The sequence below is a fragment of the Ictidomys tridecemlineatus genome, chromosome X, assembly GCF_052094955.1.
Source record: "Ictidomys tridecemlineatus isolate mIctTri1 chromosome X, mIctTri1.hap1, whole genome shotgun sequence".
NCBI lineage: Eukaryota > Metazoa > Chordata > Mammalia > Rodentia > Sciuridae > Ictidomys > Ictidomys tridecemlineatus.
In genome coordinates this window covers 96015168-96039427 of record NC_135493.1, presented here as the reverse complement: position 1 = coordinate 96039427, position 24260 = coordinate 96015168, and the positions used below count along the sequence as shown (strand labels likewise).

Here is a 24260-nt window from a genome sequence, read left to right as displayed (position 1 = left end):
AGACTCTTATATTCCCATCATCCTATATATAGGACACCTATAAAGACCTTTACAATTGTTCCATTTTAAGTATTTATAGGTGAACCTAATAGAACAACAGAACATAATTAAAGGCTTAACTTTCATTTTTGGCTTATTGCTTTAATTGCCTACTATGCCACCTGAGAGCTCTGCTGTCTCCCAGCTCAGGTGAGCTCCTGGGAAGACTGCATTTTTTGATTCCCAAAATACCACAAAGAATTACAGCACTAAAACCATTGGCCTTACTGAGCAAGTATAGCTGGTGCTTGATAAACAAAATGAATTTTAATAAATTTGCTCCAAAATATTTTATTAATAAAAGTTTCATATAGACAAAATAGAAGACAGTGATGTGTCACACTGAATAACACATTGAAATCATGTTTATGGTTGTGGTTTCTAATTTCTCTACAAAATTAACCAGCCATGATGGAATAAAAGAGAGTAAATATATATGTTCATATAGTTTTTTGAACTATTTTGAAGTAAAAAAAAAAAAGCATTGTGCCAATTTTTAAGGGAAAGAAAGTTCATAATAAAATAGACTTTAAAAATTACAAATAAAAATCTGTACATCAAGGATATTTTTAAGGCCTTCTCATGTGCACGGCACTGTGTAGAAAGAGAAGAGGGACCAGAAAGAAAGGAACATCACATCAGGTGTTACAGGTCTGGCCCATTTCCGCTTGCAGGACCATCTCCTCTTTTCTCAAGGGGAAAGTGTCAATCAGGTTGAAGAGGGCCACAGGTGTTACCAGGGAAACATAGCGTTCTTTGTCCATGCCATGCTTATCCACTAGCACCATACTGAAGGAGTAGAGTGGGATTCGTAGCAACAGCCTGGGGCAGACAAAGAAAAGAGAAACTGGATTAAACCTCAACTTCCAATGGTTATAGTGGGCCAACCAGAACCATAGACACTGTATACTGAGAAAGGCTTGATATCATGATGGACCTGAATCATCCTTTAGACCTTTGCTACTCAAAGTGTGGTCCTTGGACCAGCAGCATCACATGAGAATTTGTTTGAAAAGAAGACTCACATCTCACTCAAAACCTACCAAATTAGAATCTGCATTATTAATGAGATTCCCAGATGATAGATATGGCCATGAAAGGTTAAGCAGCTCTGCTTTGGAGTATGGTCAGGAGGACTTCAGACCTGCAATGGGGCTATGCACCAATAGTTGCTAAGAGGCATGTTTGACAAGGCTAAGAGACTTTTGGGACATTGGAGTTTGAAGACTGGTTTTGCATGACCCTATACATGCTAGAATTACATGGGTGGTTATCAGTGGGGGTGATTTTTATCCCTCTGGGGGCATTTAGCCATGTCTAAACACATTTTTGGTCATCACAATGGGGAGTAAAGATGCTACTATCTAGTGGGTAGATATCAAGGATGCTGCTAAACATCGTACAATGCACAACACCGCTTCCCTGCCAAATAAATACATCCCTCAACTGTCCAAAGGGCCAAGGCTGAGAAACCCTGGACGAGGTAAACCTAATTGAAATAACTTTCCAAATATAACTGTGTCCTGTTCAGTGGCCAACTCAGAACTGCATCAATGGAAGGGAATGATATTGGTGTGCACCCTACATATTCTGACTTTGTTAATTATAATTTGTACCCCAAGTAATTCCAAACAGGGATTTGACATGATTTCACGTGTCTGATGTTTTTTCCACTCTACTACATTAGAATTTCATCCTTTTTGATGTTTTATATCAATACCAACATGTTTAGATATGAAAAGCCAGAGAAATCAAACAAACAGATAAATTAAGTCCAATAAAATAATGACCCCACTCTGTCTCCTCTGTTTTTTGTCTTTTTCAGTTGAGATATCTTGAGATTGTGTGAGACACAAAGTAAACTGCCATCTGGATTTAAAGTGAAGCATTTTTTTTTCTCATACAAATGGATCTAAGGTTTTAAAAAACCCATTACATAAAATACAAACTGACTGCACTTTTTTTGTGTGGAGTTTCAGGGAAGAAAAGGATAACTTATATTTTATTGCAGTGGGAAGCTAAATTGCTAATTCACTTTTAGGGACTAGAAATGAAAGAAAGATAAAATTACTCAGTCCTATGGCACTAAGAGAAGAGCTTGGGAGCAGATGTCTTAGCCAAGTGCATTATTGAGTCTGAACACCTCAATGTAGGCGTAGGTAAGGTGGGAATGGAGAACTAAATTGCTCTATATCGTTAAGAGGAGTGTACCAAATTTCTGAGGAGAAATCCTAACACAGGGGGGTTTCAGGAAAATAGAGGGGCAGGAATGGAAGGAGGGAGAAAAGGGCCAAACAATGTGGAGCCTGTGGAAAGGTGACCCATGAGACATTGAAGCATTTGGTTTTACAGTGCTTAAGAGGCCAGGATGGAACCACTAGCACTGAGGCCATGAAAGCTCAGAAATGACTCAACACCTCAGAAGGATGAGGAGTGGGGCCAGCAGTACGTCTGAGTTACACAATTGCCTGTCACCTGATTGGAAGGAGTTTTTTTCCTGGAGAATCTTCCAGGCAAACCTGTGGACTCAAAGAATAATGTGAGGATTAAAATTGTGGCTTTCTTTGCCCCTTTCATCTTTGGGACTGGTGGAAAAAATCACCCTAAGGAGCATTCATTAGCTCAGACATCCAGATCTAAAAGAAATGAGGGCCAGATCTATGTTGGAAATTTTTTCATTGTGGCAAAATGGGTACTGGCGCCCTAAACCATGGCAGGAAACTATAGTAATGGCACCAAATCCATAATGCAAGAGAAGAGAGGTTCCCAGACCAAATAGAAAATCTCTCCAGGTGTGAAGCCCCAGGTAATTTCCTCTCTTGGAGGCAGTTGGCTCCATAGACTTTGGAACTTTACTTCCACTTCATTATTAAGCAAACCCTTTATGCTCTTCTATAAAAAAAAGAAAAAGAAATAAGGAACAGAAAGAAGGCAGGTGGCAACCCTGTAATACAGGCACCCAGCTTCCCCTTTCTACTGATTCCCTTCAGCAGTTTCATCAATAGTCTCAGCTATTTGAAAATAGCTTTCGAACCAGACAAGAGCATTTTTGGATTATCTAGGCAATCTGCTTCACCTTCTCTTTTCTCCTGTGTTCCATGTTCTACCTAAATCATTGCCTTCATCCCACACTAGACCCTGGGCTGGAATTTAAAAGGAAAAAGAAGACAACATCTACCTGTTTGTCCCTTACTTATATGTCAGATAAGTGGCCTGACATGGGATCCCTTAGCAGCTGATGGGCCTAAGCGATTGTCTTGGAGTGACTTTTCCTGGACCATGTTCTAGCTATACAATAAAGACTGATCCTCTTTTTTAAAAGCTACTTGGAAAAATTTCTGCTTTAAAACTTCGACACCCTTGATAAAACACTAGGTCAGTTGTTCTCATAGTGTGATCCCCTGGGAACTTGCTAGAAATACAGATTTTCAGACCCCACCCTAAAACTCCTCAAACTGAAAACTATGGAGGTAGAACCCAGAAATGTGTTTCAACAAGCTTCCCCCAGGGAATTCTGATGCAGGCTAGAATTTGAGAACCACTGCAAAATTCATTTAAGCAACTTTATTGGTTATTCAAATCATTCTCAGCCTACAGAGGTCCTATAGTTACCCAAACATATACAACCTGAATGATAGAGGTTTTGTTTCTTAAGTCAGATTTTGCTGTTCCTCAAGCTAGATGAGTTTACAATCACATCAAGATTTTATGAAGACATATATATGTTTAAATATATATACATGTATATATAAGTGATCATGTATATATATATATATACATACATCTGATACATATGATCACATATATATATATATATATAATATATGATATAGATGTATACATATTTGCTATCCAAAGCAGACCAGTTAGCAAATTTTGCAACAGTTTTTTTTTTAATCATCAACATGGTTTGAGCAGGTAATTCTAAATAAGCAACAGCTTCATTCTCCTACTTTGAGAATGCTCATTATAGATTTTTAGATATCAACACATTCATCTATCTTGACTTTTACAGACTTTAACTCAAGGTATTAATATTACAAATACACTTTTCAAGACTACTATCACCCCTGGAGATAAGTAAGCTATTTCCATGAAATTTGGTATCATCTACTCCACTTACTTAACACCAATGTGGGGCCAGGCACTGTGTTAGGTACTGAGTAGCAAATATTTGGGGAAAAAATATGGCACTGACCTCAAGGGTTACACTCTGGGTGGTACTTGGTGCAAATGCAGTAGCATAGAAAAAATACAAATGTTTAGGAGTCTGCCCAGCTTTCTTTTGTCATCAGCCAACTGTCTAAGAGAACTCACAACTCTTCTTATTTTTTCCCTAGTAGGCTGAATTTTTGTCCTTGGTAGGAAGGGGGCAAACTCTTTTTGGCTGGAGAGAAGTATAAATCAAACACAGAAGGAGTCAAATGCAGCTGTACAATAGGAAAATTAGAGAAAGAAGCTACTATCTCTACCTATAATATCATTTATTAAGATTATGTTTCTATTGTATGGCCTCTCAAAGAATTTCTATGAACCTCTCTGAATACCTGTGATAGGGTTCACTAAATAACATTTCATTTTCTTCCTGAGAATACAGAAAAACTGCATTTTCCAGCCTCCTTTGAAATTCAATTGCAATCATGTGACCAGTCCTGGCCAATAGACTAGAAGAAGGATCAATGTATGATACTTCCTAGGTGAACCATATAAGAGTGGATGTCTGCTATGGATTGGATGTTGAACGTCTTCCAAAGGCCTATGAATTAAAGGCTTGGTTTCTGGGATGGCACTATTGGGAGGTGGCAGACCCTTTTAGAGGTGGGGCCTAGTGTGAGGTCCTTAGGTTATTTGGGGGTATACACTATAAAGAAACTGGTCTCCCAGTCTCTCTCTGCTTCCTGATATAGCAGTTTGCTCTGTCATGTCTTCCCTCTTTGATGTATCACCCTCACCAGTGACCCAAAGCAATGGGGTTGCTTGATCTTGGATTGCAAACTTCAGAAACATGAGCTAAATGAAACTTTTCTCTTTATAAGTTAATTACCTCTGGCATTTTCTAACAGTAACAAAATGCTGACTAATATAGTATAGTTTAATTTTACTCTCCTTCTTCCCCTTTTGTAAAAACCTGGAAGCATATGTTCTGGATGTTGATGTACAGGATGATATAGCCACCTGGGACCCTGAAAGCTAGGGAGCCACCTGGGACCCTGAGAAGAGAGATCTGCACTTTGCCCTGCAGTGTGTGACAAAAAAAAAAAAAAAAAAAAAAAAAAAAGCTAGGCAAGAAAGAAGGACTTTTAAAAGAGTATTACTGTAGTTTAATTATCTATTTCACAGTGGTCAGGAGATTCAAGTAAAAATTTGGATTATTCTGAAACTGCCTTGAGGCTGTTGAATCCTGTTCTTTAATCCGTTATTACTCAGAGTCTGAACACCATAGCTCTAGCTTTATAAGTTTGACCAAAATAAAATATAATTGTTAAAAAAAAAAGTATGGACAAGTACTCTGGAAGCATGGAGAAAAAAAGAGGTCAAGGTTGGAAATACTAATTGGATGCCTGCTCACTAATAAAGCAAGGATTGCTTAGGTCCTTTTATTCAGATCCTCTTCCCCTGCCAACCCAACACACACGTGTACACACACACACACACACACACACACACACACACACAGCAAAAACACTTGGATGTAGGGGGAAAGAAAAGAACACTGGTAATTACCCACTGCATAATTTACTTGGACAAGTAGCAACATGCCAATTAGCACAGTCATAATACTCCTCGAATAAAAAGCAATTAACCGTTGAAGTTTGCCTGAACTCAATACTGAATAGAAAGAAATCAGGAAACCTAATCAGATACAAGTGCATTCACAGGGGATCAAATTGAAAGACCAAATTTTCCCCTACCTTAGCTGCAGAGCCAGGTGGGGAGGCATAATCTTGGTTCCTATTCTGCCGATCAGGGTTGGGAACACGCCCACCAGCTCCACCACGGTGATGTGTCGAAGATCCAGGCCACACTGTGCTTGCTGGGGAAGGGGGAACCAATGGGGTGGGGGGGTGAGTATGGCTAAGGAAAGAGATCTCCATGTCAAAACTGCAGACTGACAGAAACAGCAATGGTCTATTTGGGGGAATTTATCTGTCCACTCCAAACTATCCTGAAAATGGTGAGAAACTGGAGTAAACGGATGGCTGTAAAATCTAAATACCTTCCTAGTGGCATCATTAAGAAATGGCTTGGCAATGGGATTTTGAAAACCTAAGCAAAATGGCACTCTATGGTATTTCCAGACAGGGTGAGACCTTACATGAGTCAAATTTCCTAAAAAGTGTCCAAGACCACCCCAGAGGATTCTAACTTTGCAGGGAGAGAAGAATATTTCCAGAGTTCCCTTCTTAGTCCTTGTTTCCACCCCTCACATCCCCCTGTTCTATGCCCCCCAAACCCAAACCCAGGAGGAAACAAGGACGAAAGGTTCCAGATCTCTGAGCTAGCCCTTAACAAGAGCCTTGAGAATGTGGCTCAGACCTCCATGTACCAGGAGGTCTCACCAGGAACAGCAGTGGCAATAAGGGACAAAAATTAACATAAGTCTAATCTGCCTAATGGCCAAAGAATATTTCAAGTCTTGAATTATTAGAATGCCTAATGATTTTTGCCAAAATTCCACTAAAACATTATATGAAGTGATAGAATTGGTAGAGAAGTTAGCAAAAATAGAAATAGACTTTTTTATTATTCTAACTGAAATGCCTAAGTCAATCAAACCTTTTTCAAAGGCTCTGGTTAAAATGCAAATGTTAAGTATGTTGGTGGGAAGAGAGATCACATACAAAAACATCTTGATCCAAAATATGGTCTGCAACAAGTTGATTAGTAATTTAGTGAGCATCTGAAGGAACAGAGGTAGGTGAAGGCAGATGACAGCAAATGTTTTCTGCAAAGAGCCGGATAGTAAATATCTTGGGCTTCCAGAGGTTGGAAGGCCTCTAGCCTAAGTGTTCAACTCTGCCATTAGAGTGCAAAAGCAGCCAGAAACAAAACACAAATGAATGAATGTGGCTGCGTCAAATAAAATTTAATTACAAAACCCAGCAAGGGCCCAAATCTGGTCCAGCATGCCATTAGTTTGCTCATATAGAGGAAAAGCAAGTTGTTTGGCTTCTTCATCTTTCTATGGATTAAGAAGAGGCCAGGGAATGTCTGGCCATAGAATATAGGCTGCATGCCAATTTCTCACAAAAAAGAGGTGTAAGCTTGCATTTTCTGAAGATCAAGTCCCTGAGACAACGGGATGCAATGGGAGATAAGGTGGCAGGGACTGGGGGGTACAGATATATAAATTTGGCTCTTATCAAGGAAGCTTAAAAATTTTTTCATACAGCTCTTTAGAGGCAGTTGGTCAAGTATATGGGAATAGTGAAGAAGATTTATTATTCATTGTATTAGTGTGCCATGAGTGGTAAATTGTAGCTTTTGATTAAACCAAGATTATTCTAAACACTTAGTCCTAATCACAGTAATGAATGAATAAAATATTCTCAAAAAATATGTGAAGCACCACTGTGCCCATGACATAGCACATATACTGTCTCTTTAGTGTTCAGTCAGATTGGTCATTCATTTTTCTTAGGTGTAGATGTTCACAATACCTTTATTTTATTTGTTTATTTTTATGTGGTGCTGAGGATCAAAACAGTGCCTCACACATGCTAGGCAAGGGCTCTGCCACTGAGCTACAATCCCAGCTCCAGGTTGGTCATTCTTATTGTAAATCAACTTCAGGACAAAAATCAAGCAACTTGGCTGGGCAAGGTATCGCAGGCCTGTAATCCCAGCCACTGTGAGACTGAGGCAGGAGGATCGTGTGTTCAAAGTCAGCCTCAGCAACTCAGCGAGACCTTGTTTCAAAAATAAAAAAATTAAAGGCGGGGGCTGGGGTTGTGACTCAGATGTAGAGCGCTCGCCTAGCATGCCTGAGGCACTGGGATCGATCCATAGCACCACATAAAATAAAATAAAGCTATAAAAAAATAAAAGGGGCTGTGGTTCATGGTTAAGCACCCCTGGGTTCAATCTCTGGTACAAAACAGAAACAACAACAAAAAACAAAACAAGGAATTTCTAGTATGATCCTTATAGTTTCTAGCCCCCCCCACCCCCCAACCCCCCCACCAGGGCCCAAGATGCTGGTTACCTCATTTATTAGCCACCTTATCTCCCTCTGTATCCCCTTGTCTCAGGGACTTGATCTTCAGAAAATGCAAGCTTACACCTCTCTTTTACATAGCCAAGAAGGGAGGAGTTCCTAGAGAAGTGCTACTCAAAGTTTAAAGTACTTAGAAATCACCAGGGTACATTGTTAAAACACCTGCTTTGACCCTGCTTCTAATAAAGCACGTCTGGGGTGGGGCCTGAGAATTTACATTTCTAATAAGTTCCAGAGGATGCTAATACTGCTGGTCCACTGATCACATTTTGTGAACTACTATTCTGAGACACTCTCTGAGGAGCTCCAAGAGTGTCATTGAAATTCTCTGGGGAGGGAGCCTAAGGGGTCCTGGACTCCCATCATCTCCTGGGCCAGCCTTTTGAGCAAAGTGATGGATTGATTGCTTTCAGCTCAAGCAGATCCTGGGCAGGCTCAGCAAAGACAATTGTTCCAGGGCCCGGACAGTACGTCAATTAGGCTTATTAGTGAAGACAGACAAACCTCATTAGTTAGAAAACGATTGGGTTAGCTCTGGGGAGTCAATGTTAATCAGGTTATGCTTCAGCACCAGAAATGAATGGGTAACTTTAAAGTGCTGGTTCCTGAAACTGACCCTAAATGGATTAGGCAGTGAATCTAGCCTTTGCTTTTAGTGAACTGCCTAGGCCCTTCCTGTTAGAGGTCTCCCTTCCCCAGTTTGACCCTGCCTCAAAGTCTCACCTGTAACATTCCCAGTTGTAGCCTGTAGAGGAGGTTTCGGGCTGTGGGTGTGGACACAATAAGGAGTCTCCTTTTCTCATAAAACTGATCCAGAAGTGCAGCTGCTGTTCTGACACCCACGTTGACATTCATGGCTGTAAATAGAAAATAGCCACATAAGCCCATAATCCTGTGTGCTCTATGCTTGACATAGCCTGTAATGATACAGAACCATATATATAAGAAGCAGACCCTGAGATAAGGATTTGAGTATAAGTAGTTTATTTGGGAGATGGTGCAAAAAAGCACTGGTAGAGGAGTGGGAAAGTGTATTAGTTTCTTCCTGCTGCTATAACAAATCGCCTTAAACTTAGTGGCCTAATAAAACACAAATCTATTCTATTTGTTCCTTGAAATCAGAAATTCAAAATGAGTTTCACTGGGCCAAAATAAAGGTATCAGCAGGCTTTGATGTATGGGGGCGGGAATCTGTTTCCTTGTCCTTTTCAGGATCTAGAGGGCACCTTCACTCCTTGGCTATTGGGTTCTTCCTCCATCTCCAAAGAGCAGTGTAGCTTCTTCAAATCTGTCTTCTCTCTGCCCTCTCCTTCCACCATCTCTTTGTAACAGTTACAGTTTGGATGAGTGGCCCCTAAAAGCTCCTGTGCTAACACAGGAGATGAAATGATCAGATTACGAGAGCTGTAACCTAATTGGTGATTTAAGCCATTTGATAAATTGATAATTTGAATGGATTACTGGGGAGTAACTATAAACTGGTGGGGTGTGGCTGGAGAAAGTGGGTCACTGGGGACATGTCTTAAGGATGATATATTTTGTCCCTGGTTCCTCCTGCTTTCTCTCTGCTTCCTGGCTTTCTGCACCATGCCCTTCTGCCATGATGCTCCAGCTCACTTCAGGCCTTGAGTGATGGAGTTGGCTGATCATGGACTGAATCTCTGAAATCGTGAACTCAAAATAAGGTTAACTCCTTGGTTGTTCTGGTCAGGTATTTTAGTCACAAAAAGGAAAAAATTAACACAGTAACTATTTTAGCAGTTCTGTCTGCCTTATATAAGGACCCCTGTGGTAACATTGGGGCTCATTGGATAACCCAGGGTACTCTCCCCATCTCAAAATCCTTAACTTAATCACACCTGCAATGTTGCAATGTCCCTTCTCCATGTAAGGTAATATATTCACAGGTTTAGGAGATTAGGATGTGGGCATCTTTGGGGACCATTATTCTGCCTGCCTTGGAAAATGAGTCAGGGAAGGAAAGAAAGACATACAGAGTGGGTTATCAAGCCACTTACTGCTGTGGACTCTGGAGCTAAATTCTACTAGGTAACTCTGGGAGACAGTACACCACAGACTTCAGAGTTATCCTACTGGAGGAATGAAATAACTGGATAATTTATACACCAACTGCTCTATCATTGGTTGATGGCCACTTTGTGGGGAGACTAATTCTTTGCCACTTGCAGCTAGTCTTGTGCATGGACACATAACACCCTCATAGCCAGGAAAAAACCCTCAGACAGAGAGATCTGGGTATTTGCAGTAGGCAGCCTTCTGATTATAGATGGGAATGTCAAAGGCACATGGGCCAAGCACCACAGTATCTGCAGGAGGAAGCAGAAGGGTGAGAAAAGTAGGCAACGGACGGGCTGGCTTTAGAGTGGCTCAGAACCTCAGAAGTCTGCCTCTTTGGTGCAGAAGGGACAGAGGAATGTATGGCACAGAGAGCCACAGAACAAGCAACACGGAGGACATGGGATGAGGAAGATTAACAACAGGTCTGCCAATTTACAAATAAATGACAACAAATCGCAGATGATTGGCTGCTCAAGATCAATGAAGGATGCTCAATACATAGGTCAGCAAACAGGTCTGGCCCTAGAAAAGAAAAAATATGAAAAAAAAACGAGGAAATTCCATGTATGGTTTACAATCTTGGTGCTTGTGTTTCAAGCTGGAGATTTGCATTGAGGTATTTGTTCATTTGCATATTCATTCATTCATGCATCATACAGTGAGTGCCTGTTATGTGCCAACCTCTATGCCAGGCGCTGGGATATCATACTGAGTAATGCAGAGTTCTTGCCCCTCTCCATACCTCAAAGGCTGAGTCTAGGACAGCCCTGGCCAATAGAAATATAATGGAAGGTATTGCATAATCTTAAATTTTCTAGTAGCCTCCTTGAAAAAGTACGAAGAAATAAATGAAAATAATTTTAATGAATTGATTTAACCCAATATATCCCAAATATTTCATCTCAACATGTTATCAACATAAAAGGTAGAGATTCTTTATATTTGATTTGTACTAAGATTTTTTATTTGAAAATATCTGCTTTTTCTTTTATCTTTATTAGTTATTTATTAGTTTTAATCAGTTATACATGACAGTAGAAAGCTCTTCGTTTCTGTACTAAGATTTTGAAATCAGTTTAGGTCAAGTAAAGACCTTGTTCAGCATGATGTGTCCCACAAGCTCATAGCTAGTTACCAGTTTATTGCCTAGTGGTTTATATCTCTTTCCAACCAGTTTCTGAGAATATTTGTAGCACCACCTCTAGGTTGAAAAACAAGTGCTACTGGTATTCCTGTGATTGTTTTTCAATGAATAAATAATCATCAAGTTCCATTAAAAAAGATTTTGAAATCAGTATATATTTTACACTTATAGCATCTCTCAATTCAGGCTAGTCTCATTTCATGTGCTCCATAGCCATGTGTAGCTAATGGCTACCATATTGGATGACGCAAGCCTAGGAGATCATTGACACCGTACTAGACCTTAGTGCAGCAGGATGGGCATGAAGTCCTTAGCTGGGGAGTTTGGGGACAGATATGTTTTTTTCTACTGCCCTGCATGAGATTAAATATCCTCAAACATTTAGGTGATGGTATTTATGTCACTCTTTGTCACCTGCCTCTGGATGGTTGGGATTACAGGGAAAGGATAAAGATGAAAAGATACCAGGAAATGAGAGGAAAAAAAGAGAAGTCTATAAATATAAGATAGGTCCAGAATTTTTCAGGTAGTCCAGATTTTGCATTATTGTTGCTACCCAGCCAGTAAGAATAGCAGGCATGTATTGAGGACTTACCTTGTGCCAGGTACTACCCTATTCCACTTTTTGATGAATGACCTCATTTAATCCTTACAATAACTCAAGAAGTAGGTGAGGTGTTATTTTTATCATTTTATGAGGGAAGATTCCCAATGCTCAAGTTCTGCAAGTTCAAGCCACTACTGCAAAGGAAGTACTGCAATGCTTATGTGTGACAGCACAGTGACTTTATAAGCAGGATCCTACATTTATAGAAGAGAGGAACTAGAGTAACTAGAACAGACTTTGCTGATTCGTATCATCACCAAAGACTGGCCCTGGGTTTCCACCTCGGCTTCTTTCTTAAAAGTCATAAAATGGACACTAGAGGCAAAAGGAGGAGGGCAGGTAAGGTGAGTAGGAGCAGGGACTTAGGGACTATGTTCACCCACTCAGATGATAAGGGACAGTGATGCACTTTACAAAATATATGAAATGAAACCTTCTTTCTCTGTACTGGAATCTAGAACCAAGGTCTCTTCAGGTTCTGCTGCCGAGCAAAGAGAGGGCTGTACACATACCTGTACAGGTGGGCTCGGTGCCAGACCAAGCCAGGTTGGATTGACATACTCGGGCAGGGCTACCCTGGAGCTCGTAGCCACCGATGCAGGAGAACTCACACGTGGCTCCATAATTGTCACCATCACTGGAGCACTTCATGTAACCATTCTCTGGGGCATTGAGTTTGCCGCAGCGTCTGACTGTAAGGACACAGAACCAGAGGGGTGTCAGTGCTGAGATCCTTTCCACATAATAACCGGGGACAGTGAGGACTCAGAGGCCCCACATTTGCAAAGAGGCTTCTGCAGTTTGTGGCATGGGTGAGGGGACAAGGATGACTATTTGATCAGTGGCCTTGGAATGGTGACCGTCCATACCCTTGATACCACTGAGATCAACTGTTTCAGCCCCTAGTGTTACAAGAGGTTGAGCCCAGAAGAGTAAAGGGTAAAGATGGTTAGTTATTAGCTGCCCAAACCATGAGGCACAAAATAATCCTTAAAAACATTTTTTTTTCAGGTTGATAAAAGGTCTAAAACACCAAGAACGTGGTTTCCCAGTGGCCCAAACTAGGGGCTCCTAACCACTCTGGTTATACAAGGACTTGTAGGTTTTAGCTGGTTACCCACTCACAGGGATGGAAAAGTTATCAAGTAATATTCTACTCAGACAGCCAGCTGTGGAGCCCTGTGACACAAGATCTGTGGAATCTTAAATAAGCTGCCAGCACTGAACTCCATCACTGAAATCCAGACATTAAAATGGGACACTTCACCCAGACTCATCAGAGGCTACTCCAAAGCTGGCACGCCTCCCTTCCACATGGGAACTCAGAGAAGTCTTGTTTAAAGGCCTCTTTCTCTTTCCCATTTGCTTTCCTATAGGGTGGGGTGGGGAGAGCCCCTGAACAGTATTCTTACCTCTTACTTTAACTCGAAATTTGCATGTTCCCTTATTCTCAGCTCTGTCATAAACTGTATACTGGATCTTGTGGTCTCCTTCTGGAAAATGCGAGCCTGGGGGAAGTCCTTTTAGAATAACACTTTGGAGAAAAAAAAAAAGAAAACAAAAACACCAAAGATGATTTTTAAAAAAATATTTAGTTATAGTTGGACACAATACATTTTATTTATTTATTTATTTTTATCTGGTGCTGGGGATGGAACCCAGCACCTCCCACATGCTAGGCAAGCACTCTACCACTGAGCCACAACCCCAGCCCCCAAAGGTGATTCTTATAGACCTAAAAGGCAGTTGTTGAGCTCCTACTCTGCCCAGGATTTAGGGAGACTGAAGGGTCATCACTGAACCACTTTGATCAGAACAAAAGTTTCTTGAAGAATAGGATCTTCTGAGCTTTGCTCTGCTTTGGAAGAGCAGTTTGAGATCTGAAAACAAGGCCCCTAAGACTAGAAAGTTTAGATTATATTTTCATGCTGAAGGATAGAACAGAGGGTGGAGACTCTCCAGTCTTACCCTTGTTCTGGAGTGGACCTGAATGGCCTCCCTATTGGGAGGCCTAGGGAATATTTTGTGAGGAAAATCATTTAAAAGTATAGTCCAAGGAGTCATTGACAATTTGGCCATTTGGCCATGCAGGGAGCACAAGAAATTTATTTACTTTTTCTTCTTCTTCTTTTTTTTTTTTTTGTACCAGGGATTGAATGCAGGGGTGCTTAACCACTGAGCCACATGCCCAGCCCTTTTTTCTATTTTACTTAGAGACAGGGTCTCACTGAGTTACTTAGGGCTTCACTAAATTGCTGAGACTGGCTTTGAACTCATGATCCTCCTGCCTCAGACTCTGGATCAGTAGAGAACTTTCCTGAACAAAAAGGCAAATTCTCTGTGAGTCCTTTGTTATTGTAATATAATCATAATAACAATAATGATAATAACAATAATTTCTCTCTGCACTTACTTACATAAATCTTACACACACAAGACACAGTTCTAGGCTTTTTACATATTAGTTTCTTTAATCTTACAAAACCCTATCAGGTAGGTAATACTCTCCATTTTACAGATGAGGAAGTTGAGGACTGAAGTTGTGCCCAAGAGCACACAGCTAGGGTGACTGCAGCATATTTGTTCTTAGCTATCTGATGAGAGCACCAATAACCACAACATAATCAAATGCCAGCTTTTCTTTATTTTGCAATATACAGATAATTCCCCTGCTCTCTGTAGTTCTTGGGGAAAATGATATTTGCTAATAATAGATATGTGGAATTATCACTGTCACCATTGAGGAAAGCCTTACACATAGGTGGGTGAAGTAGCTGTTCACAAGGTATGAAGTGAGACCTCCTCGCAAAGTGTCACAAATACCACCATTTAGAGATCTGTCAGTTTTGGCTTTAGATGCTTTAAGATCCTTAGGAAGCAGGTTAAAAATTCACATAAATCTAAAGGGAGTGATCTATTGAATACGAGGGGCTGCTAACTTCTCTGAGACTCCATTTCATCTGTGACATGCAAATAGCAGGAGTCAAAAGAGAAACTCAAAGGAAACATTTGTCTCAGAACTTGACACTACAACCTTCCCTCTTAGAAGCAAACTATGTAATGGTGTCTTGGAAAGGACATGGGAGGAGGGGGTCACGGGAGAAATGTCAGGGAAGCAAGGAGCCAAGCAAGAGCTGAAACGGGGACAGGATGGCCTTCTCTCACTGTTCATCCTGCTGGAGCGCCTTCCCCACAGCATCCTGCTCCAAGCCTGTGTGAGCCTGGGGCTGGAGAACTCTGGAAGCAGACAGCTATGCTGGACAGAGGGCCAGGGGGCTACTAAGATGCTCTTTTAAAATGTCACATTTCTGGCTGAGGCTATAGCTTAGTTGGTGGAGTGCTTGCCTTGCATGCACAAGGCCCTGGGTTCGATCCCCAGCCCCCTCCCCCCACAAAAAAAGTCACATTTCACCAGGTAGATGGCACATGCCCAGAGGCTTTTGAGGCTGAGACAGGAAGATCACGAGTTCAAAGCCAGACTCAGCAACTTATCAAGACCCTATCTCAAAATAAAAAGGGCTGGGAATGTTGCTCAGTGGTAAAGTGCCCCCAGTACCAAAAATAAATAAATAAATAAATGTCACATTTATAACCATAATACACAGGTTACCCATAAAAATCCCAAGGCAAAGCTTTTAGACAAAGCAGGGGGTGCATCTGGTGATTTAATATTGTACGTTTATTATAAAGGATTTCAACAGCAATTATAGTTGCAGAAATCTAAGAAATTACTATATGCTAGGGGCTGAACCAGGCATTGTTCTAGACCCTGAAGAGTCAAAGATAAATAAAAGCCAATCCCCAATTATGTCAACTGTGACTTTTTTTCTATTCTCTCTCTCTCTCTCTCTCTCTCTCTCTCTCTCTCTCTCTCTCTCTCTCTCTTTCTCTCTCTCTCTCTCTCTCTCTCTCTCTCTTTCTCTCTCTCTCTCTCGACTTACATTTCAATCCCAATCCCGTAAAGTTTCTCCTAAGGGCTTTATGTACATGTATATGTGACAGCAAATACATTTATTTTGAGGCAAGTTCTCTCGAAGTCACCAGGATGGCCTCCAACTCTAGATCCTCCTGCCTTAGCCTCCTAAATAGATGGGATTACAAGCAGTGACACCATGTCCAACAGAGTCAGACTTTATCTTTGTGAAGTTACAATGGGAAACACAACTAGTACTACTTAAACTAGATGAGGCACTGGAGGGAGATTATCTGGATATATAAATAAAATATCCTTTAGGGGTGAGAGACTCAACCTCTTCTTACTGGGAAATGTTCTGTTATTGCTAATAATTGTGTAAAAATGTTCTATCTTGCTAGAATTGATAGGATTCTAGAAAGTGTTTCCCGCTTCATGGTTCACCAGGGGATACGTTGGAGGCAACCTTTTAATCCACAGATGAAAATTCTCTGGAGTGGCCTAATTGGGTCACATACATTAAGGCACAGATGTGAGTATGCTCAAGTGAAGTAATGGCCTCCAGGGAACATGCTGCCTGGGTACAGGCCCAAATGAGAGATTAGAACAACACGTGCTGAACTTCACCAAAGAGAACCACTCATTTTTAAAAGCATCTCAGAGGAACATCAAACTACTAATGCAATGAATGAACGGGTCCTACAGAATAGGGTCAAGGTGGCAAGAAGGCAGAGGACACTTTTGCTTTATTTATAAGCTTCTGTAAGTGTGTGGGTGTGGTCAAAAGTTTAAAACAAAATAAATTAAAAATCAAATGTTTGGAAAGAAGTGGATGCAGCCTCCAAACCAAGGGGTGGAAGAGTTTTGTGCTAAACTATACCCACAGAACACAGGAGGATAGCACCTAGCTGGTCCTGGGAGACTTAGGGGGACTTTCTAGTGTAGCTGGAGGCCTGGTAAGGCCTGCACACACGAATGGAAGCCTTCTGGGCAGGCAATGAGGCGGATTCTATCCTAGAATTAACCAATTGGCTTCCTCTTTCTCCTTCTGTTCTTCCTCTTCCTTTCTTTCCTCCACTCCTTCTTACAAATAGCTACTGAGTACTAACTGTGTGTGCCAGACACAATTGTGGCCATTGGGGATATAGCTGTGAACATACTGTACTGGAGATAGGCAATAAACAAACATAGTACTAAAACATATAGTATGTTAGATGGTGGCCCCAGTGGCAGGCCACACCTGAAAGTACAAGTAGCCCATTATAGACACAGTCTCCCACTCTGAGTTGTAAATGTCTCACAGAAAAGAGATAACCTGGGCTGGGGACGTAGCTCAGTGGTAGAGCATTCACAGAGCATGCGTGAGGCCCTGGGTTCCATCTTTAGTACCTCAACAAGAAAAGAAAAGAGCAAGAAAGACAACCTCATTTCAGATGCCAAGTTTCACTTACTCGGTAAGAATGCCATCTGCTGTATCTCTTCCTTCTGGTGTCTCCCAGGACACACGTACCGTTAGCTTATTGGGTTCAGCAATGCGTTCCTTCACACTTGGGCACTTGATTCTAGGAGGTTCTATATCTGAAAATACAACCCATTCTCACCGTCATCAAGAAATATCTTGTCAAATTGAGGCTCGACACTCACTTGATGTACCAAGACTTCTACACATATTTTTGAAGAGTTTCTTCACTCCCTGTATTTCTCTTCCCTCTTTTCATTACTCTTTCTCTCCTGCTGAGTTTTGGAGATTGTGTGGGTAATCAAACGCACAGAACTAAACCTGCAATCATCTGGCCTTGCTAAGTGTCCCATGAGGCAATGCATTAACTCCAGCTCCTCTCCACGCTTCTAAACTCTGCCAACTGACTTGGCAACATCGCAATTACCAAGCTAAAGCTAAAAGTCATTTGGCTTTAGAGAGCCCCTCCTCCTTTAAAGGCAATGATAGAAAATACTAGCAAAGGTACCCTACCTATCATCTAATATGATTCAATTCAAGGCAACAGATCTTTCATGAGTGCCTAACTTACCCAAGGCTTCGTTCCAACTGTGGTAGGAGGTGTGAGAATCAGTGCTCCTGACTTGTCAGTTTAAAGTGTTCTAGGGGGATTATGTCACCATGCATGAAATATAACACAAGGTGGAAAATGGCACTAACCCAGCCAGGGTAAAAGTGAATACTATGGAGGTGCAAAGGAGCCACCCAAGTCTTTCATTTTTTAGATGTGCAAACTGAGGCTCAGAGAGCTTGGGTGATTTATTTAAGACCATGCATAGAAATAATGGCAGTGTGAATGACATTGCAAGATGCACTTATCACTAGAGCAAGCTCCCTCTCTTGCTGGTATGTCTAGTCCCAACATAACATTCGTATCTTTTTCTTTTCTTTCTTTCTTTTTTTTTTGGACCAGAGATCAAACCTAGAGGCACTTAACCACTGAGCCACATCCCAGCTCTTTTTTTTTTTTTTTTTTTTAATATAGAGACCGAGTTCAGCAATGAGTTGTTCAGGGCCTTGTTAAGTTACTGAGGCTGGCTTTGAACTTGTCATCCTCCCGCCTCAGCCTCTGGAGCTGCTGGGATTTACAGGTGTGTGCCACTGAGCCCGGCAGCATTCAGTATCTTAAAACAGGCAATGGTCTGTCTGGGCCCACTCTTCCCTCCAACTTCCACTACATCATACCTGTGGTTTTGTGTTCTGGGACAGCAGTTTTACCTTTGCTATAGCTTCTAAAGGCCTCCCCAATTTCCCCAAACCAGTCTCTCTACCTGGCTATAGAAGTTTTGTCCCCTTACTTTCCAGATGGTTTGATAATGAAGTCAAGAAATAAAGGAGATGCCAATTCTGCACTGGGTTATATTTCATTTGATAGCTGAAGTGAAATCACAAGAGGCAGTTTGAACTTTTGCAAGTTCTACTTGATGATTCTGAGCAGGTAGAGAATGTATTTAAAGAGAGCACAGGACATTCAGCTTTGAATTGCTTTACATATCAATCAATAATTATCTAAATACTATTTCAATCTGAAAGAAAATTAAATGTCCTTTTGATCCTGAGTTGCAAAGGTCCTTGAAAATTACATGCATCAAGTAAAATTCTTCCTATATTTCCTCTGTGTCTTATAACTGCTCATTTTATTTGGGGTAAGAAACTATGAATAGTTTGTTAAACAATTTTACCTTTAGCTATCTGGATTCATTTTCATTCTATGTCATGCTTCAATGGAGCATGCATTTACAGCTTTAATATATTAATCCTAAATTGAACAACTACCATATTTTATTGAATCTAAGTCACTACTTATTGTGCCATGCATTCCAACTTCAGGGATATTAAAATGTAAAAAAAAATGCCTCTTAGCACTTATAAAGTATATAAATGTTATATGAAAGATGATTTAAATGCATTTGAGGAGTCTATTTTCTAAGCTTAAAAAAATCTTTTTTTTTTTTTTTTTTTTTACCATGATAGGTGATAGAAGACATGAATATTTCACAGCTGTGGGTGATCAGAAAGACAAGTATACAATGTCTGCCACCTGCTGGTCAGAGAGAGCCAGCACTTGCTGTATAGGAAATCTATTTATGAAAAAAATGTAAAGCAAAACAAGAGGAGCAAGGAGAGGATATAGATTTCCATATAGAATCATATCATGTTACCATATTTTCTTGGAGAGATAATTGTCAGAAGGAAGACAGACTCTTAGTCTGTGCCAGGTAAACTAAACCTTTGGACGATACACTGGGGTTTTGTCCTATGACAACTCTATGTAGTGACAGTGTGAGCAAACACACTCCAAAGTAGGTCATCTAAGTAGAGTGTCAGAGCCTCCCACAGCCAGCTTATGTCCCATTAACAATGACCAATGGAAACTGGCCTAGTTTTTCAGAAGTAGCACTCTTCCAAACCAGAAAAAGAATAAATAAGTCACTACAAATAATAGCTAATATTTCCTGAACCCTTCCTATATGCCCACCACATGCTAAGTACTCCCCCTGCATTATTTCATTGAATTCCAACAACCACTCATTAGACTAAGCAGTGCTAATAACATTCCCATTTATAGACTGGGAAGCATTTCTTCTCTTGGAGGATTTCTTTGTGGTCCGGGATCTTAAGGCACCATTAAATATTTTAAATTTATTTTAATAAGCCAAACACTTCTGTGAGTTTGTTGGCTGTTGGCCTGGTGTTTTCTTCCAACCTTTGCATACATATTCTTTTGGGATTGCCTGCCACCGTCTCCTTATAAAACCTTGAAGAGCAACAGCAGGACTCAATTCTAATTCATCCTCAAACAGCAGCCATCCCTCTCAGCTGATGAGACCAGCTGGCCTGCCATTCAGCCGATGCTCTAAAGACCTAAGCCTGTTATTCCCCAGCCCTGGGTCACCATAGCTTCTTATAAGTTATGATAAATTTCCATGAATGAAATGAACAAAGTTACTATAGAAACATAATTACTATTCCTTGTTGAGTCAGGATGCCTGAAGAGCCAGTTATTGTGTGGAAACCCTGAAGCCTTAGTAAAAATCCTGTCCTCTACTCTCTGTTTCATTCATTGGAGACATCTGACAAACCATCTCCCTTCTTTGTGTTCCAGTTTCTTTGGCACCATAAGTTTTCAGAGAACTCTCCAGAAAGAATGAAAAAAGCCAAGAAGTGGAGCAATGAAATCCACAATTAAAAGTCACTATCTTTGCCTGAAAAATGTACAACTAAAAAATATAAAAGAGAAGAAGTAATATATTACAGTGTTTCAACTACTGCAGCTTAACTATTTACTTGGAAAATCCTTAACATGTCCAACCTTGTAGGTGGCGGAAATAAGGAAGAGTTTCAAAAGGACAATCACTTGTTCACCAACTAAAAATAAAACGCAAAAAAAGTAACCCTATGCCAATTACAGACCTAAGCTCTTCATAAGTCTGGCACCTTCTGCTTTCACTGGCTTGGAAGCCATCTAAAGTGACGGACTAGAAAGACCATGTAGAGAAGGTGTGTGTATGTGTGTGTGTGTGGGGGGGGGGCTAATTCAGTCAGACCTCAGCCTGTATAGCTTCCCCTAGCTGGGATACAAGAAATGTGAGGGAAGCCATTTTGGATCTTCTATCCCTAGTCATCTCAACTATTACCATGAACAGTAGACATGAGCTATCCCAATGAAACTCTGCCCAAATTTCCAACCTTTGCTCAACTATGTTAAGCAATAACATAGTTGTTTGAAATCACTAAGTTTTGGGTGGTCTATTGTAGAGGAATAGATCACTGATACAAATATCAGTTTGTGGTTGGTGATGGAAGAAAGAAGAGTTCATTTTGTGGAGGCATAGGAAGTCAGTGACTGTACAAGGCACAGCAGAACCTGCCCATTGATGATTCTCTCAATTGTTTGCTTCCCCTAACCAGAGCACAGTCCTTGTAGATGGCTCTGGGAATTGTTCCATTTCTTTGGCATTCTAAGACTTCAGAGAACATTCCAGAAACAATGAAGGGGAGCAATGAAGTCTGCAAGTAATAGTCACCATCTTTACCTGAGAGATGCCCAGCTAAAATTTCATTGGTCATACCTTGAAATTAGACTGGGCCCCTCAAAGTGTACCTATTCAGTTTGCACTGGCAAGCCACAGAAGTAAAAACTAGATCAATACCTCAATTGATCAAATGGTTTTAAAACTGAAATTGGATTCCTGAAAATTTGGAAAGAATATGTATTTGTCAACCCATGAAAAAATTAGCATCATTGAAGGGCCCTGCAACAATGTACTGACACATTTGTTCTTAGTCCACTGATGTTTTTATCAATTCAGCCCAGAAAATATTCCTATGGGTCATTGGGTAAATCGAGCTGTCAGACAGTCGGGAAGTGAGAAAAATGTGCTATCAATTTGCATATCTTAAGTGTTAGAGTTTTTTTTCCTTCCAGAATTTCCTTTGTGTTAATGAATATCTATATGTTCTACTCTATAAGAAGCATAAAACAATAAGTGAGCAATTCCAAAAGCCATGTTGACTTTTACCCTGTCCTTTAGTAAAGCAATTAAACAGGTGCCTTCTACATGTTGAAAGACATGTGCTGGGTTTTCTTTGTCCATGATTTTAAATCTATCAATTTTTTTTCTCCTGTTTTGGCCTTGGAAGATGTGTTAGTCTAAAAGAGAGATCATGTGTCTACTGAAAATCTGGTCTCTAAATGAGGACTTGATGTAATTCCAACGATCCATTGTTCTATGTAACCAAAACTAACTGAAAATAGAAAGAGACAGAAAAAAAAAACAAACCCAAAACAATAGTGGTTACATTCTAAATGGTTTTTAAAAATATATCAGTGGAGGTTGTGGAGATCCTGCAATTTACAATATATTTTTTTCTCCTACATTGAATTATCTATATCTATTTCTGTAATAACCACGAATTTGAGTCCACTGCCAGAGTAGAGTCTGAATAAGAGAATTAATTTTAACTTGTGGCACTTTCAAATTAGCCAGACCACAGGACTGACCACCTCAGAGTCAAAGAAAGCCCAGACTTCCCTCTTCCAGACTGTTCTGGAAGAGAATTGGAGCAACTTTCTCAGCACTCAGCACAGTTCTGGCCAAGATATTCTGGTTCAAGGTTGTGTGGAAACCTGGGAACTACTCAGCCCCCATGGGTCAGCTCCTAAAACAGGCTGAGGCTCTAAGTTATGCTCAACGAACCCCTGTCCCTGCCAACACACAAACAAACTTATTAAGCTAATTTAATACATTTAAAGCCAGACAAGTAAATGATACCTTTGGGGTAAAATTCGCTGGGGACAAGCTCCAACATGTCTGGTACTCAAATCAAAGAAAGCACTGCCGGTTTGCTTTCCCTATTTTTCTTTTTCCTGGGAGCTCCAAGCTTTCCTGTGGCTCCCTGTGCCCGCGTTGGCCATCTAATTGCATGCACAATGCTCTTTCCCCAAATATGCCTGAACCTTATACTGGCAAATTGTACAATAAATCTCCTGAAATTGGGGTTCATTTCTTAGTTTCTTCTTTCTCCCTCTGGGAAAGTTCCAGGACCATCTGGTCCAGCTTTAGACATGCTTGTTGCTTTTTGAGAACAACCAGCATTTTCTTTCCATTGTTGCACACAATCTGGAAATCTGAAAAGCTTGGTCCCTAGCAGGCTCTGCCAAAGCTTGCTTAACCCAAAGATTTTTGAGTTTCTCCTCTCCTCCCACCATGACATTTGCCCCTTTCAAAAGGAGGGAACAGAGATTCATGTTTCCCCTTTTGGTTTGTTTTCGAGAATTAACTTGCACGTAACAAAGCTCAGGGAGATACTAAAAGCAACGTCTGACAGGTGTCCTTATGATCTGAACATCTAGCCTTAGGCTATGTCTCCTAAGAAGCGCATGTCCAAAGCGCACCCCTGCAGCACACTCCACCTGTACCCCTTGAGCAGGACTGCTCTGTAGTTTTATTTTCACTGAGCATTGCGAGACTCAGGAAGAAAAATTGAAATCCTCAGAGGAGGGTGACCAGGCCAAACATTCTGTTGGTACTTAGTTTTGCTTTAATGTCTCTGTACTGACAGCGCACTGAGAGTATCACAATGACATTGCTGCAGATTTCTTTCTTTTTCTTTTTCTTTTTCTTTTTTTGATACTGGGAATTGAACCCAAGGGTGCTTAACCACTGAGCCACATTCCCAGCACTTTTTTGTATTTTATTTAGAGACAGGGTCTCCTGGAATTGCTAGGGCCTCTCTAAATTGCTGAGGCTGGCTTTGGACTCGTGATCCTCCTGCCTCAGCCTCCTGAGCCACTTGGATTACAGGCATGTGCCACCATACCCGGCTCCTGCAGAGTTCTTTGCCAGCTGGGTACCAGGTAGGCTTGCTAGTAGGAGACACTCTCATGGGATTAGAAGTGGGAAAGAGATAGGAGCCACAGTGTTTCCAGGAGTAGTAGATTCAGTGAGTGTTTCCTGGGCTCCTGACTTCCTTTTCATCAGTAATGATGTCAGTTACAGAAATGTCAGCATCAAGGTAGGCTTATGGACTTTTGGGTGACACTATGATACTACTTTGGCTCCTTCAGCTGTGGTCAGTAGTGGCTTCCTGATCTAACTAAATGCTGATAACAGGATTTGTGCAATTTTGCTCCATCCCTATATAAAATTCCTCTGTTTGAAATAACTAAAGTGGTTTCTGTTGCCCTGATTACTGACCAATTCAAGTGCCTACTTAAATGCCAGAAGAGAAGCCTAGAATAAATCTGAGTCAGTTTCC

At 40.8% G+C, this 24260-nt stretch overlaps 1 protein-coding gene across 2 annotated transcripts in view; it reads right to left on the bottom strand.

Annotated features, from left to right (window-relative positions):
• Positions 1-314: 314 nt before the first annotated feature.
• Srpx (sushi repeat containing protein X-linked) overlaps positions 315-24260 on the bottom strand; it is a 96814-nt gene continuing 72868 nt past the window's right edge. For both annotated transcript variants that reach the window (XM_005323960.3, XM_005323961.3), the window contains 6 exons: positions 17452-17578; positions 13500-13621; positions 12600-12779; positions 8981-9114; positions 5952-6073; positions 315-861 (listed from right to left, as the gene is read on the bottom strand). In XM_005323960.3, coding sequence (XP_005324017.1) covers positions 678-861; positions 5952-6073; positions 8981-9114; positions 12600-12779; positions 13500-13621; positions 17452-17578 — 869 coding nt within the window. In that variant the 3' untranslated portion in view covers positions 315-677. The remainder of the gene's footprint in view (positions 862-5951; positions 6074-8980; positions 9115-12599; positions 12780-13499; positions 13622-17451; positions 17579-24260) is intronic.